At 39.4% G+C, this 20,660-nt stretch overlaps 1 protein-coding gene across 7 annotated transcripts in view; it reads right to left on the bottom strand.

Annotated features, from left to right (window-relative positions):
• The window catches only part of AP4S1 (adaptor related protein complex 4 subunit sigma 1), a 37,588-nt gene that overhangs the window by 13,739 nt on the left and 3,189 nt on the right, over positions 1-20,660 (bottom strand). For 5 of the 7 annotated variants that reach the window (XR_012639963.1, XM_074955807.1, XM_074955806.1 and 2 more), the window contains exons 2-5: positions 10,624-10,696; positions 7,463-7,661; positions 4,184-4,270; positions 1,918-1,986 (exon numbers count right to left, since the gene is read on the bottom strand). Coding sequence is in view for 6 of the 7 variants with exons in the window: in XM_074955807.1 (XP_074811908.1) it covers positions 1,918-1,986; positions 4,184-4,270; positions 7,463-7,600 (294 nt within the window). In the remaining variant the exon portion in view is untranslated. The remainder of the gene's footprint in view (positions 1-1,917; positions 1,987-4,183; positions 4,271-7,462; positions 7,662-10,623; positions 10,697-20,660) is intronic. The other 2 variants (XM_074955805.1, XM_074955804.1) reach the window with 1 other exon arrangement.

Below are 20,660 nucleotides of genomic sequence, written 5' to 3'. Positions count from 1 at the left end.
TGCTATTAAAAATAGAACTATGGTATGTGATTTCTCCAACCCACCCCTCTTTTTAGTTCTCCAAATTTTAAAGCCCAACTGCTTTGAGTAATGCCAGGTTCTGTAGCATGATGTAATCAGTAAATTGCTAATAATTGTCAGCTTTTAGCCTATATACATGTACAAGAAACGGATGTGCAGCATCCATTAAATGTGGTAGATTCACAAGGTACTAGAGTATATTTGTGCTAAGGCAGACAGACTTTTACTATGTTAATACTGCCTCTACTTTCATTCACAGCTGAAAACATTAAAGCTTGGGAAAAGGCTGGCAGCAGACTTAGATCAATTAGACAAAGAAAATGCTAGTAAATTCTGCTACACATGAGAAGTCAAATTCCATTCGTGTTATGAGTGTTAAGGTTGTGACTGCAATTATAGCAATGAATTTCCAACCTCCATGCATTAGAGAACTGGGGCACACTGTAGTGGCCAATTTTCTATTAGCCTGAGCATGGTTAGTTGGGAATTTTACTTCTAACCCCATTTGACCCATACTGTAAAGGTGATAGATTCAGGCAAGATTATCTTCTGCATCAACAAATTCACACATGGAGTAACTTTACGATCAGCTCTGCTGGCCTAGGTCTGCTGTAGAAAATGTTTGCATTATATTGGGAAATCAAAGTTATAAACCTGGGAGAGTACACTGATCTTTAGTATGTACAGTTATCGATGGCACACCATGAGTTGATAGACTCAAGGAGGAATTGCACCCAGCCCTCTTTTGCCAGAGGAAGGATCACTTTTAGGGTATGTCTACAATGCAAAAAAAAAAAAAAAAAAAGGCGGCTAACCTGTGTTAGCTAAAAGGTTAAAATAGCAGTGAAGTCATGGCAACTCAGCTTTTAACTCTATTTAGCAGCTCAAGTTCAAATATATATGGCAGCCTGAGGCTGAACTTGAGCTTCAAAGATGAGTTGCCATGACTTTACTACCCTTAGCTCATCCATGTTAACACTTTGAGCAGGGGATTGGACTAGATGATCTCCTGAGCTCTCTTCCAACCCTAATATTCTATGATTCTATTAACACTTTTTTGCAATGTTGACACCACCCTTACATAGAGCCTTTGACCCACTCATGCTGGGGAAAGGGTAGGATATCCAACCCAACTGAAAAACCATGTTGCAACTGTTAAAATACATCTTTATCTAAATTTGTTCATCCTGTATGGACAGGACCAAACAGTGTCAGAACCATGTAAAACAACTTGCGTTTTAGTCTGTAATTACACTGGGTGGCCAAACCGGAACCACATCAGAACTTGATTGCCAGACTCCGACTGTACCTATGCAATACCTTTTCTCTTAACAATTCCCACTTCTGCATTGCTACCCATGGTAGCAATAGTGGGAGTGCCAGTATAGATTGAAACACCAACTGCCAATCAGTGCTTTGTCCAACCCTGCTCTGAGTGACTGGGTACATTAGTGCTTTCTCCACTTCTAGCATCATTGGAGCTTATCTGTGGGTGGCAATGGTGGGAAATTTTAAGAAAAATAAATCTAATATAGAAAAGATCAGTTTAAAGGCTAGTGTAGATAGGGCCATTCAGAGTGGGAAGCATGTAGGTTCCTGAAGTACCACTTGGTGGACAAACATACAAAAAGACTGTTTCCTAGCATAAATATTTTTGCATTCAATGTCTAATAGTTGATAAGCCATATATACTTATATTATTGTAAGTTACAAAATAAAAAACTTCCTGATGCTGCCTTGTTACAGTTGTCACAGTCACACCAAAACTTTCCACACTTTACATTTTTATAAACAAAGATTCCCACCCTCTCTTTCATTTGTTGTCTCCGAACAATCTGTTCACAAAGGCTTTCAAAGAAAGGAAATGTTTTACAATGCATTCCGTGTCTCACTCACCACTCTGCTGAAATATCTGTCCAAAACCTCCACAAAATTATGAATTAGTTCATATACAGCCATCTCATTCTGAAATATAAATTGAAAGCAAGTAAAATATTAAATTGATAGAAGATATGCTACTCATTCGCATTTTATTTTAATATGAGATGCATGCTTCTTTGAAATCAAGTAGAAAATAAATAGCGAGTAGCACAAATAAGTATGTAAGCTTAGCCTCTCTTCGTAGTACCTGTAGAAATGTACATAGATCATTATTACGTACTATATCAAAGCCGAACAACCTGCTTAAGGTGTACGCCAGTACAACTCTACGGCTGACCTAGAAGACGTCATTACAGCGAAGAGCAGCCACTATCCTCCTTGGCACGTGGCCATGGCTATATTACAAGCTTTTGTATTCAGTTTACAGACCTAGTGCTGCTGAAACAGCATGAACACTAATGTAGAGTGGGCTCAGGCATTGTCAGGAAATACCAAAGTGTAGACTATTACATAAAAAACACTGCTAAATGCTCAAATCTGGTGTACATTAGCAATGACACCATTGCTAACACTGGAGGAACTGGAAAATGGGTACTTAACTTAGCAGTGTAGACAAGACTTCCCTATAGCCAGCAAAAGATCTTAGCCATCTCTTTCTCCTCGCTATCCCACTCAACAGTAAAGTACAAGTATTTCCATTACTTCCACTGTGCACAATCACACTGGTCTTCTCTGAACTGGGAAACTTGCTAAAATTTACGAGTGTTGTTCACGCTGATTCAGCTCAACCAGTGGGAGGGCCGGTTTACAAAAAGAACCATCAGCTGCGGGTGTTTTAAGCGCTATGACATATTGGCCTGCACTGAGCGAGGTTAAGTGACATATCACCTGGAGCTCTGTCTATACTTGGGGGAAAATTTTAGCAAAATAATCCTTGTGCAGACACACTCATTGTGAGAGTTCATAGGCCTGGCTACCAGAACTTCCTTGAGAACAGATTCTGGGTCTTGAATTGGCCAAAATGGCTCACAAGTGGCAAATCACCTCGCCTCCAAAAAACAAACCAAACCCCCCCCCCCAACCTCTCCCTACACACACACACACACACACACACACACACACACACACACACACACAAAAATCCTATTGTGAGCCAATGCAGTTTTTACTCAAGGGACCAAATCTGAAATTTTGCTGAGCGTTTTTTTGTCTTGTGTAAGAATTTAGTACAAAATCGAGTAGGTACTTTCAAATCTGGCCATAATCCTATAACTGGCTGATTTTTGTTTAAGATGACTTGAAAGAAAAATACCAAGTTACAAGAGTTAGGGACAGATTGGGAAGTATCCTACTTGGTTTTATTGACTGTGTCTCCAGTTTGGGAAATCAAAGTTATTCAGGCCAGCACTTAAACACGTGCTTAATTCCCACTGAAAATTAAAGGTAAGCACGTGCTTAAGTGTTGCTCTCATCAGAAATGGACTTAAGCACATGATTTAATTGTTTTCCTGAATCAGAGCTTAAAATAATAGTAAATATCAATCACAGCACTTCTTTTGCTCACCAAGAACACTACGTCGGCCTAGCCTGTCAGAATGGCAGCTGTTTGCTTTTCTGGACTGTTGTCCTGGACAGTGACATCTAGCACAATGAGCAGTTGGGACAGCACCTTAGACCAGGCATTTGGCTTGGCTGTAATGATGCTGATATCTGTTGAAAAACCGCAACTCCATCCACCAAGTATCAGTTTGCAAGATACTATTAGTAGCAGACTCATTGGGAAACTGCACGTGACAACAGTTCAGACTGCTGAAATAGTATGAAGTCCAAAGAGACTACTACTTTCTTTCCCTCCACACCACTTTTTATCTGATAGAAATAAGGGTGCTTTCAGAACAACACCCTGAAATTGTATAATAGAAATTGTGAAACTGCATTGGGGAAAGAAGATGGAATTGGAGGCTGTAGTGAGGAGGTGTGGCCTCCCTCAGTGGTGGAGGGAACATCACGAGCAGCCTGGTGGGTGGAGCCAGGACCATGCCCCGCAGGTTGGAAGCAGAGGGGGGCAGGACAGGAAGAGGAAGTATAAAAGGCCAGCCCAGCAGCTCAATTTGGGGGAGTACCGCTAATTCCCTCTAGCAGACCAGACTGCAAGGAGTTGGCCTCCCTCAGAGGTGGATGTGGAGGGATGGCCACGACTGCCTACAGAGGCATATTCAAAGATTAATTTAAATCCACATTTCTCTTACATTTTTTCCACAAACTAAATGTAATCTCTTACCTCTGTTTCACTGATTCCAACCACTATAAAAAGGGCTGCATATTGTCGGTACACCAGCTTAAAATCCTTATATTCAATGAAAGAGCACTAGATAAAAATGCAAATGGTTAAACAGTAACTGCCACATTAGACATAATTTATTACTATACACAACATGCTTATTATATATACTGTAGTTTACACACATAGGGCCCGTCTCTCATTTACAGAAGTTTCATGAGTGTAACTTGTTAACTTTTAACAAAGTTACTCCTGACTTACACTGGAGGAAAGGAGAGAAAAATCAGGTCCACAAAGTACAAAGAGTGTCTCAGTCTTCACCCCACAATCTCCCTCCGGAGGTAAAGGAAATTAATAAAATATTAAGTTAGTAGATAGGGCTTTTCATCTGTGGATCTCAAAGCACTTTACATCAAGGAGAGTTTTATTCACACTTCACAGATGAAAAACTTGAGGCACACAGAGGTAAAATGATTTGCTCAAGATTACACAGCAGATCCGTTGGGCATCCCACTTGTCTTCCCTTACCTCTTCAAACAAAAACATCTTAGAAGATGACAGGAAGAAAATCATTGTCGGGTAGAAAATTATACCTATATTATAGATGATATGAGGGCAATGGGTTTCCATTTCTTTCTATCTATCCTTAGACTTGTGGGAGGGAAAACCAGAAAACATAAACATCTATTTCATAATCTATATTGTTATGGCATGAGTCACCAGATGATGCTGTTACACATAGTGTCACAAGATCCTTTTTCTTCAAATGTGAGCACTGTTAAATCTTTTTTTAAAAAAAGGCTGTATTGTTGTTAGTTTTCTTATTATTTTAGGGGAGCTGTTGCAAACAGCAGCAGAGTTTGCTCTCAACCTTAATCGCTCTAATTACAGTATACTATTGAGGCAAAATTACTTCCTGGGAACTGGGCAATGGTGTCTTTGCTGAGATTCTGGAAAGATGGGATTTCCTGTGTGCTGTCTGGCCATTTCTGTCCTAGGACTGGTGTACAGAGTGTAAAATAAACAAGTTGCAGTAAAAATATACTGACATTCCATGTAATTGATTTCTCCCCCAGTGGGAAACTGAGCTGCAAGGACCTGACATCTGTGCAGAATTGTCAAATCTTGCAATTTTATTGAGTATTGAAATATTTGGTGTTTTTCTTAAAGACCCAACTCCTGGAGCCATGTAATTACATGAGTATCCCAGTTTTCATTAAAAAAATTAAAAGATATGTTTATAATCTTTGTGACTGCAGATGGAAGTCTGAAAACATGAAACTCAAATGCTCAAAAACCAGAAGGGAAATAAGACCAAAAGTTTGTCTTCAAAATCATGAGATTTTAAAAAACAATCTTATGATTTTAAGGGTCTGACTCATGATTTTTGAATCCTTAGGGTTGGCATGACTGCATCCATTACTGCTTGGCAGAGCTGTGATAGTTTATATCTATTATATAAAGGTCAATGTGCTAGGTCCAGTAAAAATAACTAGGAAAAGGAAAAAAATATATTCCTCTTCTCCTTTGCCCTGGAATTTTCAGCCTCCCTAGGAAGAGGTGGAATCCTCTGTAAGAAAACCAGGTTTCCAACCTGAAAAACACTTGCCTATGCAGTATACAATAACCACTTACTTTTAGTCTCTGCATAGATATAAATAGAATAATGACATACAAGGGATATGTACGGCTCTTCTGTTGTTAATTATTTACACTTTACTTTTTTTTGTCAGAAAAGAAGTTAGACAACTTCTAACACAGGAGAAATAAATAACTCTCTATTACTGTCTTAGAACTAATACACATGCTATCTTAGTCACTTTGCCACCAACTGGTTGGCACTTATTTTCAATCTTGTATATTATACCCAAAAACCATGTGAGATGTTGCTTCTGAGGCAATAAAACATCCGTGGGAAAGGAAAATTCACAAATCCCAAACAGCCATAGTCTGTTATCTTACGCACATTGAATAGTACTATTCTATGCAATTAGTCCCACTAAAATCAACAATAACATTCTCCCAGACAATCAGGCGTAATAACTTTCTCCTTCAGCTCACCTTCCCTTAAAAGTTGGGAGAAGAGAAGAACACCCTAAAGTCAACGCACTTGACCAAATAGGGAAGTGAAATCCAGAGCTGAGCACCAGCCTCTGGAAAGGCACTGCCTCGAGCCCATTCCCAGTTTAACTAGGGGTACTAGTAGGTTAAAGCACTTCAGCTGGTCTCAGTTACTGCAATATCATATGATGAGAGACATGGACTGTGAGGTAACCAGGGCTAAATGAGTGAAATCTGAGCTCTATTGAAGTCAATGGCAAAACTCCCATTGCTTCAATAGGGCCAGGATTCCATCCAGACTATTTAGTGCTTTACACTTCAGAACTAACACCTTGACTTGCACCCAAAAACAATAGAGAGCTAGTGCAGGCTGCAGAGAACATGTGCAAGGATCTCCCTGAGAGAAGCACCACTGTGGTGAGCGGGCAGACAGATTCTACACTGGTTGAAGCCTTTGAATGTTCTTCACATGCAGCAGAATATAAAATGTATAGGAATAAACCAATACAGAGCTAACAAAGGTACAGGCACCTGTGTCACTCTCATGTATTGATACATGGTTAGGAATATTGGCTCATACATGAGTTGATGAGCCCTTTAAACTTCAGGTATCATATCCTTGTAGAGCATGTCTGAAATTCTCTAAAATCTGTGTAAAAAGAGGGACTTTTGTATCAGGTAAAATGGAAGATATTAAAAAAAAAAAATCCCCCGAAGTAATTCAAGTTCTATCAGAAAAAACAATTGTGTTTTCACTCATCAACTCTGGAGTTGGATAACTTAGAAACCATATACCAAATCAGGACAGAATTCCGTAGTAATTCATCTAGAATATGGCACATTATCTGACCTTGAGGAAGGCTGCATGGACAAAATATTGGCAATTTCAGGAATACAGAGCAGTGTTAGCACTAAAGAGAAGCACAAGTTTTGTTCCTATTAGTTAGCAATAGCATGCATATGTCAATTGCTATAGCATGTTTGGGGAAAAAATGAGTTTTCTTGAGAGAACCTGCACTACATTTATAATAGACCAACTGTAGTGAAAAAGAAAATAGATTTACATATGAACTTTCATGTCAAGAAATACCTTGGCAGCAAAACCTAACACAAAACATTATAATATTTCTTGAGTGTAGTTCACTGTGTAATATTCTTTTCTTGGTTCCATTTCAAATAAAATGGCTAGATCAGAAGAAAAAAAAACAAAAAACATACTTGCTCTTTTGAACGGGAGAGGCAATTTTTGATTACTTCAGCTTCCAGCATTGTCCGCTTATGAATTTCCACATGTTCATAATACCTGGAGAGTCTTGTTTGACCTTGTTTGTTCACCATGAGAAAAAACTTTATCATTTTTCTGTTTGGCTCAGAAACAGTCTCTGTTACAGGAGGTAGGTAAGCAGGAACTGTATTTCTGAAGAAAACAACAACAAAAAATACAAGGGAGTCATAAAACACTTTGAAGAAGCATGTAGTTGGTGTTGAATTTTGTATTCACTGGGTCTGATGTCAGTGTACAACTGATGTAAGCAAGAAGAAAATCAAGCCCACTGTCTTTCCTAATATTGTTGGTGTTTTTAATTTGAACTCACTATTGTATGAAAGTGCTGACCGAGCCAAAGCCCGACCAAGAATCTTCTTCTGTGCAATAACACCAAAGATAGCAACCTAAATATTTTCAGATTCTTGCTGTAAGGGCAAGTATCATCATTTTACTAGTAAGGAAGAGACTTCAAATGGGATAACATAACTTAGTGTGAGAATCAGTATGTTAATATCGGTGTTAAACTTGTTGAGCATGGTGTAGAATTAGTCTGAGTTTCGTATTTGTGCAATTAACTGATATGCTGTGCCTTCTCTCCAACCAAATTTCCTTGTAAACGCTTAGTAAACACTACTTACTTCAGGGTATTCTCTCTTAAAAGCATTAACCATATACATAGGTGCTATCCATACACATAGGTGCTATTCCACACTGGCAGAAATCAGCATATGAATGTTAAAGGATTTTAATTCCATTAGAAACTGTAAATGTAGGGCAACATTTTCCTCTCCAGTGTGCACAATGGGTTTCAAGGGTCGAATTCTGGCTAGTAATTATGTCTATGTGTTTGCAGGAACAACCTTGGGTCACAGGAAAGCACAGAACAGATTGTTCCCCTGATCCTGGACTTCTCTAAACCTACAAAAAAGATTGTAGATATTGAGAAAGGGGGGCCTACGTGACAAGGGTGTAGCCACCTTTCACCTCAGTGGCCCGGTGGTCTGGTAGTGCAGTGCTTCCCAAACATTTTACTAAGACAACCTACCAACTGCGTTTTGTCTGTTTTTATGATTTGCCATTATGTATATGCACCAGTCTGCCCCGACTATCACAACCCTAATCCTGGCCTGGCCCTAGTGGGGGTGGTTGGAGAGTGAGTCTGCCCTGTACTCACCCCACAGTGAGGGCTCCTGTCCTGCATGGCTGGGCCCTGCTCTAAGCATTGTGACCTGGTGCATGGGGCTGAAGTCCCATTCAGGTCAGGTCCTGCCACCCCTCTATCATGACAGAGGGGCAGCTGAACCAAACCTAAGTGAGTGGCATTGCGCTGAGCAACATGGCGCTAAGCCTCTGTGCCCCAATTCGCAATGCCGGAATGGGGAGCTGGGCCCAGACCTGTGGGACAGCAGCCACCATTGCAGGGTGACCTTGCTCTAACAACTTTACTCCTTCCTCTTTGCCCTCCTCTGCAAAGGCCTCAACTCTGCACTGGGCTGGGAAGAGTATGTTTGCAAAGGCCAGGGCCCAGATATGGATTAATCTGGTCCTGGCCATTGCAGTCCATCTAGAAACTTCCTGTTACCCACTGCTGGGTTGGGACCCACACTACCATAATGGTTCTCAAAAAGTATCTTTTAAAATGTGCACACATGAAGATTACTCTTGTGGATTAATCTCCAGGGATGTTTGCAGTTGGCCAGAGCATATTCACATATTTACCTTTTTTAGTTTCAATATACATCTGCTTAAGTGAAAGTTTAGTGCTCGAAATTGGCCCCATATACACAGTGCAAATGTCTAAAGCATATTCTGCTCTCATTCCCCCAGCACAACTTCCATTTTTCCATGCAAATGTGAGTGCAAAATATACAACAGAGACCCATTTTAGCAATAATAAATAGTTGATTTCCCATTAAGAGTTCTGTGGACTGCAATGGACAATTTCCCCTTGAAAACAAGACTACTTGCACATTTTTCTGCGAGCATCCTAACCAATATGGATACTTTGAATCAGCAATTCGCACAGTCAGTATCCTATCAATATATAAGATTAATGCAGCATATGCTGGCTCAGAGACACGAAATAGGCCTGCTCACTCTCTCTTAACTTGGTGACTTAATATCTAGCAGTTTCAGTGGAACCATTGTCAATGAGGGGTGACCAAAGCACAGAATATGAAAACGTGATATATGACTTCCCGTTCTTTAATACCTTGTCAGCCTCCTGGGACTTGGGGTTCTAGTACACAATTCTCCATGTTGATCTGAGTATTAGGACCTACTGAGACCTGTATTTTCCAGTCTGTATCCATGTACTAAAGATAAAGGTACTATACTAAGTGTGGCTCCTAGGATATGTTTACACTGGAGCTGGGAGCGTGCCTTCCAGCCTAGATACACAGACTTGTGCAAGCTCCACTTGAGCTAGCATGCTAAAAATAGCAGGGTGGTTGTTGTGGCACAGGTGATCGCATGGGCTAGCCACCAGAGTCCAAGCCTGTCTGACCCCCTGGGTCTGAGCTCGGGTGATCAGCCCGAGCCACCGATTTTCAGCAACATCCATGCTATTTTTAGCATGCTAGCTTGAGTGGAGCTAGCATGAGTCTGTCTACATGGGCTGGGAGTATAGATATACTGTTAGGCTCCTGATGATATGTCTGTGGATTGTAGATGGTCAACACTTGGGTTAATAAACTTGGGTTAAATAAATGTTAACACTAAATGCCACTGAAATGCAGTTTGGAGCATAGTATATATTCTACACACAATACCTAATGAAAAATTCTATTAAAAGAGGTTGAATATATATGCAACAGCTGCCTTTTAAACTTAAAGAACTGCCATCTTATATATTTCAAATAAAATACGAAAAGCTTTTCCAAGTTGCAGACTAGCAGCCTGCAAAATATAATTTTTAAAAATGAAAGGGTTTAAGTTAGAACTTTTTTTTTTTAAAAATTCCAGAAACCAGCCGCAGTAATGTTTTCCATCTGTCTTTCTCTAGCTGTTTGGACTTACTGGCCTGTATGCTCCTGTGGTTCGTGTGTTAAAAGTGCAGCCACTTGCTGCAAAAGCTGTCTCGAAATTCTAACCCACAAGTCATGCTGCCTACCTGGTGCTTTACTAAGCTGTAACATCAAAAAATGGTTCCATAAGATCTGCAAATTCCAGCAAGGAGGTGTGGCCTAAGGAAAAGTCAGAGAGAAGTCAGGGGAAAACCCTAATACAACACATGCGACCCTGGAAAAACAACATACATTAATACAGAAAGTTGAAAGGGAAGCAATTCAGAAAACAAACAGCTCTAAGCAGCATTAACATGCCATCAGCAAACATCCACACAATACAACCTTTTCAATAGATATTTCAGCATACTTTGACCATTTGCAAATGCTGAAGATGAGCGGGTGCTATCTCAGACTGCAAAGAACTTGGAAACAATTAGCTGAACACTTCCATTCATTGTAGCCACTCCCGCAGATGCTGCCATATGTGTAATAGTGCAGGACTCTCCATCTTCTCAAATATTTCATCCCCATTTTTTGCATCTCTTCAGTAGGTGTTTCCGGCAATAAACATTTTTTTCTTCATGACTAAGTAGCATTTTATGTATTAACCTATTCAGCTATTTTTGTAGTATATCTGTGTGGATCTCAGCCCTTTCTGAGCCTTTTTACTACAGAGGGGAGCATACAGCCCATAAAAATCAAACATGGAACTAGGTTCTTAGATTGAGTTCTCTAGAGCAGCAGTGGCCAATCTGTGGCCCCAGAGCCACATGCGGCTCTTCAGAAGTTAATATGGGGCTCCTTGTATTGGCACCAACTCCGGGGCTGGAGCTACAGGTGCCAACTTTCCAATGTGCCTGGGGCTGTTGGTGGATGGTACACACTGGAAGCAGGGTGGGGGAGCTGATGGGAGGCTGCTGATGTATTACTGTGGCTCTTCGGCAATGTACACTGTAGATTCTGGCTTCTTCTCAGGCTCAGGTTGGCCACCCCTGCTCTAGAGCAAAGGCCATCTATGTTGCTTGGACAATGGGGCCTTGATTGGGTTCTTTAGGTGCTGCGCTAGAAATAATAATGATCTTGTTCATGCTGCTACTAATGCAAGATTGTTCCCAATAGTATACAGTTTTTCTTTTTGTCCAGTCCTGTTTTAAGTTTCAAGTGCCAGTACTCACAGCATTACTTTCATTTGAACACTATTCCACAGTCTAATAGAACTAATCATACACACAGTAGATCAAATAAAATTAAGCTGATGGTTACCACCAGCTTTTTGATCACATATTTAAAAAATGGGCTTCTTGATTAAACATTTGCTTGCCAAATTTGAGCCAAGAGGGGAATATTAACACATACAGGTTCCTGGCCTTTGAAAGACATAGGCTGAGATTCTGTTCTGTGCCTCCCACTCCTGATGTCAGGAATTGCAAGGGGGTCTACAAAGGGCCATGTAGTGAGGCCGAGTGGCCTCCCACTGAGCTGGAGCTGGGAGGAGTCACTCTGTGATCCCTGGTGGGTGAAGCTAGGCCAGGCTTGCCCCTCCCACCAGAAGCCAATGGGTGGGACAGGAGGTATAAAAGGCAGAGTTTCTAACCTCTAACCCAGTTCAGTCTGAGCCAGGGAAAGGAACAGATGTCTCCAGGCTACTGCAGCTCCCCGGAGCTGAACCCGTGCAGCACCATGCCTTGCCCCTGGAGGAGACTGACCCAAGTGAAGAGCTGCCAAGTCTACCGCTTGCCGCCTATCCCAAGAAGACGGAGGACGCCTGTAGAGTGCAGGTACCCAGCAAGGGGATCATAGGAAGTAGCCCAGGGAACTAGACTTTTTAGTCTTATTGGGTGGTTGCCCGAATCTATGTCAGCGTGTTTTGGTTGGCTACTTGCTGACCCACTGGTGGAACACTCTGCCACTGTTAGGGCCCTGGGCTTGGACTAGTGGAGTAGGGTGGGCCTGGGTCCTCTACCCCCCATGCTGCCAACCCCACCCTTGGGGTGGCAGCCTCCCCACTTAGGCCAAGAAGCCTGTGTCAGTTGGCTGCCCTCCCTGAGGGCCTGAGCCTTAAAACTCTTGGTTGGGCCTGCCCTGCCTAAAAGCCTAATCCTGATGGTGGTGGCGCTCCAGAGGGTAATGAGGCAGAGTGGCCTCCCACTGAGCTGGAGGAGGAGGGACCGTCACTAACCCACTACAGGTCACTTACATCTGACCTCCATGTTGCCTACAGCAGGAGGGAGAAACTCTACCCTAGATGGCTAAGGGGCTTTTACAGGTCCTGTTTGCATTGCACAGACAGGCTCTGTAGCCAGACAATACCTTCCACAGTGTATAACTGAAATGCTGATTGAGCCACGCCTATAACGCTGCTGCTGTGTGTCTCTTATTTTTCAGATTATACCAGAAATTCCCTGGAATACAGTATTTGAAGTTACCCATAGATACATCAATTATTCTGATGAGGCCTCAGCAGGAACCTCTGTCAATCTTAGAGACAATACTGATTACAAATGTAGGTACCGGTTATGCAACCATTACTCCCTCTGAGTAGTGCTCACTTGTGAATAATCCCATTTAAATCTATGACTACATGCATAGTGCTACTCATTGTGAGTAAAGATTGCAAAACTGGGTCATGATTTCAATATTTCGATATTGACTGAGACTATGTGACAATCACCATCCTTGTGATTATCCTTGTTAATCCAAAATAAAAATGGAAAATGACCATAGTCCACAGAAAAGGACAATGTTACTGGTACTGTGAATCTATCAGTATCTATAGTACTTTATATGGTTCCCATCATCATAGTATCTAGCTACTCCATAAACATTAATTAGTTCACCACGTCCCTGTGGGAAGTATTAACTCCTTTTTATAGGCTGGGAGCTGAATCCGGACAGATTAAGTAATTTGCCCCAAAATCACAGAACTCTGTGGTAAAGTTTGGAATTGAAGCCCGCTTCCCAACCCACTGCCTTGACCGCAAGGCTGTGTGTGAACATTTACATATAATGCAAGCAATAGTATACATGTGAAATAATGACAGGCAGAAAAGGGAGATTAGAATTTTTTTATGATGATTAAGTTGTTCTCAGTGAAGGAATGGGTGGTTTTGGCACTGATGGATGGGTGTATCTTTATGTCCTTGGTCTCCTCACTCACTGTTAGGAAAGGAAGTCTCTAGCTAGCCAGTTCAGCACAGCTTAGCACACAAAGAGACAAGTCACAATAATAGCTAAACATATTAAATAAATTTAAAGTAAAGAGTATTAAACATGTGGCACAGTATACACCACATATGCAATAACTCTGAGGATACAGACTTTACCTATGATGATATATGTAACCTAATTATTTCTTGACAGCAAAGCCACTTACAATTATTAAGGTCACCCATATCTCAGGAAAGTAATTTCATTAACCTCAGTGTAGTCTGAGTAATTCCTTAGCCATTGCAGTTTAGGTTTCGATATGAAATTTATCTTCACTAGTTAGTGTTTGGGGGATGACATCATAAAATCTGGAGCAAGAAGTCATCCCCTAGAAGTGAAGATTAATGACCTATTTACAGCTAAGTAAATATATATGCAATATTTATAACCTCAGAAGTATGCATTTGCCAATCACAAGGTTGATATACAAAGTACTGAAATAAATAGTTGAAGGAGTTGAAAGGATTAAAAAATATTATTTTCAATGTTGCTAATCAACAGACAAACATTTTAATTATTATAAGATCCACTAGGGGCATTTTTAATCTTTAAAATAGCATCATGTGACCTAAATAGTTTTTAAATAGATACTGGAAAAATCACGTAACAAAAACCATAGAAGTCAGGAAATTAGACTTGTGCACATGCACAAATGCACTATACATTCAATAAATCAACTTGCCAACACAGCACACATGACTTATTTCAGAAAGGTATCCAGGGCATAGTTACATCACTTCAAAAAAGAAAAGACAACAACAAATGTTTAATGACTGAATTCTTGAGCAGGAGCTGTATAAATATTGTCCTTGGATAGAAATATCACCTTAATTGAGAAATAAAACCAGAGACCACAGGCTTCACAATCTCACTACCTTTAGTATGCCCTGAGCAATACACAGCCATAGCTTCCCAAACAAGATAACTTTACATTGGAGTACGGGGGAGAAGGGAAATATGCAGGAGCATGTCATTTCACTCCACCCCAATTGACAAGGCTGTGAGTTCCACCACTTAAATTTGTGGATGTCCCCCAGATATCGCAAATTTCAAGGGATTCATGTGGTGGCCTCCTGCCTTGCCCTGCCTCCCACATTTCCTTATTTCCCCTGGACAGCATGGCTCTTACCGTAGCTATGCTGTAAAGCTCTCCCCTAATTGGTAGTGACTTGTGGAGTACCCTGAATGAAAAAGAAGTCAATAGTGTAGAGGAAGCAGTGTAAATTACTGCAGGATTTCATTGGTGGAGATGACAAACTGGTGAAAACCTGCCAATCTTTCCATCCCTTCTAAACACTGCAGAGCCTGTCTATGTTGGGGTGACAGGCCTCTTTTGTTGATCCACCGTGTTAGAATCCTAAATAAAGCAGCTGAAGTTCAGTGCTAAATGACTGTGACAGATGCAGCTTCTCAACTCCACCTGGCCTTGTAGGAACGATCTCTTTGGGCAAAAGGAATTAGGACAGAGGAAGGCCTAGATGGATACTCTAGGGACATCCAAGCCAAGGAAAGAAGCTTCGGCTGAAGTTTTTTTTTCCTGAGTTACCAACAAAGCAATATAAAACATGCACATGCAGCTATAGATATATAAAGTTACTGCACGTGTGGCTCCTATTGCAGGCGGGCCTTAGTCCTAACAGTGCCTTCATTAATCTGACCTCTTATATAGATAATCCTTGTGTCAAGAGGCAGATCTTAAAGATACTGTATCTTTACATGGCTAAAATATTTTTTTATGTCTTGGATTATTTTATATGTGAATATTTTGGATCATATATTTATATATATATTTTAATCCTTATCAATTTTCTAATGTAGAATCATACTGATAGAATAAAAGTTAATCATAGCTTTTGTAAAAGTTCAACCTTTAGAAGAATTTGAACCTATTCTTTTTAAAATCTGAAGCAGATTATCCACTTCACTACATAGTATTTGATTAACATCTGTAGGAATGTACAAGTATTATTTTGGTTACCAAAGAACTCACTTTTTCTACCAGCCTCGAAGCTGGTATCCAAAATGACGCCCACAAGTTTTGCATATGCAGATAATGTGCACATACAGATACTTCTGCACACAAAAACTGGAGATAACAGTCTACCTGATTTATATGTACAAATGCAGGGCTTTGTTGAGAACATACAAGCATACTTTAGGAATCTGGCTTTGAAAATGATGCCAAAGTTGAGTATCAATACCAAGTAGTTAAATTTAAAAATGCTTTTTTAAACAAAACTGACAAGTTCACTCATGAAAACCAAAAACCACGTGCATGCAACATTTCTGGAAAAATCAGATTTTAATTCACTGTTTTGCTTCTATAAAACAAAAGTTAGAGAAAGACACTTTCTTTCCTAGCTACAAATATATTTACAACATCTGGTGAAATGTAAGATGTTACAGTGATCTGTGAAATGGTGTATGTAAAAAAATAAAATATAAAATTCCATCTCTGTATTGTTGGGGCAAAATTCCTAATTCTCTCTCCCATCTCCAAGCTACTCATGTAGGTGATTGCATTTCTTACAATGTGATCCTTACTATTCATATATATGTTCTTTGTATGCATTATTATTATGACTAATGCTGTTTTTGGCTTGGCTTAAGTTAATTCTGTGACTCAGTAATAAGATAATTTTATATATGGGGAATTTGATAGCTCAAGAGATGAGTAATGATATGCAGAGCCTTCCATTTCTACATCACTAGTTCAAATCTAGCTCATTTCAGTCATAAAGATGACATAACCACCTGAGATCTGTTTGATGGCCCATGCAGTCTCAGTTCAGTTTCCACTGGACAACTGTTTACATCACAAAAACCACCATTGCAACTGGTACTTTAATTCACAAAAATGCCTCTCATAACAGAACTGAACTTCTTAAAAAATTAATGGGTCTATTTTAGGAACAAGATCTCTCTCTAATCCAGAAAGAATCACATTGTACAAAACACAATCACATACATAAGTAGGGGATTGTTAAACAATGTTAATGGTTTCTGATAGCAGTACCTGGAGTGCTTTGGAAACTCAGAAACCTAAGTAAATAGGATACACCTACTATGATCAAATTGTTATTGTATATTCCACCTTCCTCTCAAAGGACTCAGATAATTTCTGACAAATATGGGAAATATCAAGGTAACATGATCAGCAGAAAGGGAATAAACACAGGTTTCAGAGTAACAGCCGTGTTAGTCTGTATTCGTAAAAAGAAAAGGAGTACTTGTGGCACCTTAGAGACTAACCAATTTATTTGAGCATAAGCTTTTGTGAGCTACAGCTCACGAAAGCTTATGCTCAAATAAATTGGAATAAAGACAGGTATTTTCTTTGTGTTGATTTCTATTTCATGAGAAGCAAAACCTGATAACCACAGAGAATGCAAGACAACTTGTAAGAAACAGAACAGTGACTTTACAAATAAAAATAAAAAATCAGACAAGTGAGAAATGATATCTGTAACCTTTACCTTAAAATAAATTATCTTCATCAATGATTTAATAAGGAGGATACCTTAGTTCCCTTCTGTATTTCCTCTGCAGTATGCCTTTTGATATAACACAATGGGATGTATACAGTAAATAAATTACTGTAAATGCAGTAATCTAAGTACTCTGTGTTACACTCTGTTTAAGAGTACAGCCTTGTAGAGCATCTCTTGGATATATTATCTAAGAGGTATTACAAGGCAAGACCTTGGCCTCAACTCAGTCCAGGTCCGTGGTTAACACTGAAAACTAAAGATGGTTATATATATGCAATATATCTGGTCTCTCCAGATAATAGTTGAGACATCTTGGAAGGGCAAAGCCAGCACTATGGTTTCCTGAATTGTATCTGTTCTGTGTATCCACAGAAGGACTTAAATCACCAGAGCCACCAACCCAGTACCTTTCCCATGCACTAAGGAATGTATGTTAACACATGTACATCATCTTCAAACACTCGTTATTCACTAGAAGCAAAAACTTGTCTGCAATTTATTTTGTCAAATATTTCACCAATATCCCTTGGTACTTCTAATAAATAAAATACAAAAACTGAACACAGCCTGAGGCTGCCTCAGGGAAGTCTCTATGTGTTAATGTAATTTTTATTTAAATCAGATGTCTGTATGTAACCTGAAGCCACTTTGGTGGCCTGTTCGGCTGCCCTCATACCCGGGATCACTTTAGTTATTTCACATTCTAAAACAAAGGGGTTTTTTTGCAATACTTTAGGGCTTTTACATTTAAAATGTGAGTAAGAAATTACTAATCTGTGAAATAAGAGACTCCATGAATGCTTCATTATCAGACTACTTCGCAAAAAATTAAAAATAAATGTTAGAATTGTAAGCCTATCCCTTACTTAATTGTTCAACTAAACATGCTTTAGCTTTAATACATAGAATCATGGTCTTTACTTTTTAGTTTTACACTACTCAAAGTTATGCTAATATTTAAATTTTTGGTAAAGGTTCTTACTTTAAAGCATAAGTTAACATACCTTAAAACAAGAGCAATAAATTATTGAGATTCTATTCAGGTGAAGAATTGTATTTATGAAATACAATATTTCTTCTCTCTTCCCCCAAAACAGCATTACCTGGCTGATACAAGATGCATTGATACATCACTGCAGGCTCCTGTATAATATATTACTGCTGATGTGACAATTTACCTGATAGGCTCTCCACAATTAATTTTTTTTACCTGTTGCTGCTTTCCTGGAATGATTAATCGTCTTAAAGGGGCACAACATATATGTAAAATGCCAATTTGAAAACCTAATGGAAATTTCCACTTTTAGACAAGTTTTCTAATTAGTGTGTTTTGCTCCAGTATTGCTTATTTTTGAACCTCCTTTTCCATCCATTGTCTATTTGGGATTCTGGCATGATAAGTACTTTTATCAATGAATTACATTCAAAGTTCGCTGTTCTATGGTCTAACTATCAATCTAGCAATAGTCACACTCAGTCACTGCCTCACGTTATCTAACAAAAGAAAATCCTGGAACAAGCACAGATTTTGAGGCTTTTAAATAATTCTCAATTTGCCCAGGGCTGTGTTTTCATCCTCCTTTATTTGTGTGTGGTTTGGGGGTTACAGTAAGTTATCCAAATGACTTGGTGTGCTCCTTGACCTCTATAGTTTACTGTTATTCTCTTCGCTGTGAGCAATTACAATAATGAGAAGTGGGCAACACTTCAGAATTTCCTTTTCCATTGTACTTGCACTATATGGTCCACAAATTTACATTCTGAATCTCTGCTAGTTCTTCTCCAAGATCTTCTTGTGTTTTACTATTTGCATATCACTTGATTGCCATTATATAGGTGGACACTGAATATCTGTATGGGAGATTGTTGCCATGGTTTATGACGGGTACGTTAAAAATCCTATTAACCCATTATGTATATAACTAAATAAGACCAACATTTTTCAAAAATAGAAATCTAAAGTTTGGCTCTTAAATCCATATTTAGTTGCCTAAGGATGAGATTTGCCAAAGTGCCTAACTCACTTAGAAGCACAAGTCACAAAATACACGTCTTGTTGGTTTGCCCAGCTCCCATTTTTTAAAATACACAGTTATATGGTGTTTTGGAGTGAGGGCTGTGTTTTCATTATGTACTTTGTGAGCATATATACTCATGCATGATGATTTGGAGAACAAAATCAGCAAGAGAAAAGTTGTAAATGGAACTGGTGTGAAGTGAAATAAAGGAGTGTCCAGATGAATAAGAGGTAAGGATGGGGGGCTAAGGGGGAGAACAGATGAAGGAAAAAGGTCAAAAATGGCTTGAGCCAATGTGAGAATCTGGAAGATATAAGCAAATGAAATGGTGAGAGCAAATAAGTTTGATGTACAAATGACTTTATATTGAGAACTCTTTGGAAATCAGACCATGTGGCTATGATCTTATTACCAAAATAAAGTGTACAGTGAGGAAGGAGAGCTCACATAAATCTCCCCTTTTTCTGCAAGTCTTGAATCTGACCTGGGAGTAGGACTTTATTATCAAGTCTCTGTAAAGCATCATGCACCATTATTAATATTTATCAATAATAATAATTTTTGACATAGTCACCATCCTCATCTACTGTTATGTGAGATACAACAGCTGTGGTGCTGGAGTAAGTTCTGTGTAGCCTTAGGTGGAGAAGACATGGCCTTCAACTTGAGGACCAAGTACTCGCAAGAAAATCCCAAACCCCAAAAGTCCCTACTCATATAGGGAAATCAGGGAAGGAACAAGGAGCAAAAAGTTTATCCCAGCTTCTTAACTACCAAGGAGCACTGCATGTCTATTGAAACAACAATGAAACCACAGGATCTCAAAATTATGTACTGACATTGCCAAAGAGTTAATCATATTTTTAAGAGCAACTATCTTTCCCACTCTTCGCTGGATATTGATAACTAGTGAAATTTGTTTGAGCTCTCACTGTCTTCCACTCGTTTCAGTTATTAAACAGGGAGATGAATTCTTTAAAATGACCTTGTTAATACCTTTTTTTTTAATAGTAGGTCCTTCACATGTAGTATCACAGAATGCTTTATGATGACATGCAGAAAGATATCAGATAACATAGTTTGATCCAGGGACGTGAAAGGGGAAAATATTACATAAAGATGGAGTTGAGTAAGAGAAAAAGGCTGACTTGGCTAAATATGTGTTCTTGCAGATTAATAACTACAGTCAGTGGAGAACTGAAGAATCTGTTAATATGGAAAGGGGAGCTGGGTTTAGCACAGGTGAAAGTAACCATGAAGGTTTTAAGGTGAAGCTTTAAGAGGAAGTGACTCAATGGCTGAGGAGGGCATTCTAGAAAGGAATTAGCAAAACAACCGAAATTTTAACATCCAACTAGGAAGAGTCATCAAGGATGAGAGAGGGGCGGTCAATACTGGACGATCAGAGGAGGCAGGCAGGGAAAC

Source organism: Natator depressus, chromosome 6 (assembly GCF_965152275.1).
Source record: "Natator depressus isolate rNatDep1 chromosome 6, rNatDep2.hap1, whole genome shotgun sequence".
Taxonomy (NCBI): Eukaryota; Metazoa; Chordata; order Testudines; family Cheloniidae; genus Natator; species Natator depressus.
The sequence above is the reverse complement of the archived record's forward strand: the minus strand, read 5'-3'. Positions and strand labels throughout refer to the sequence as shown.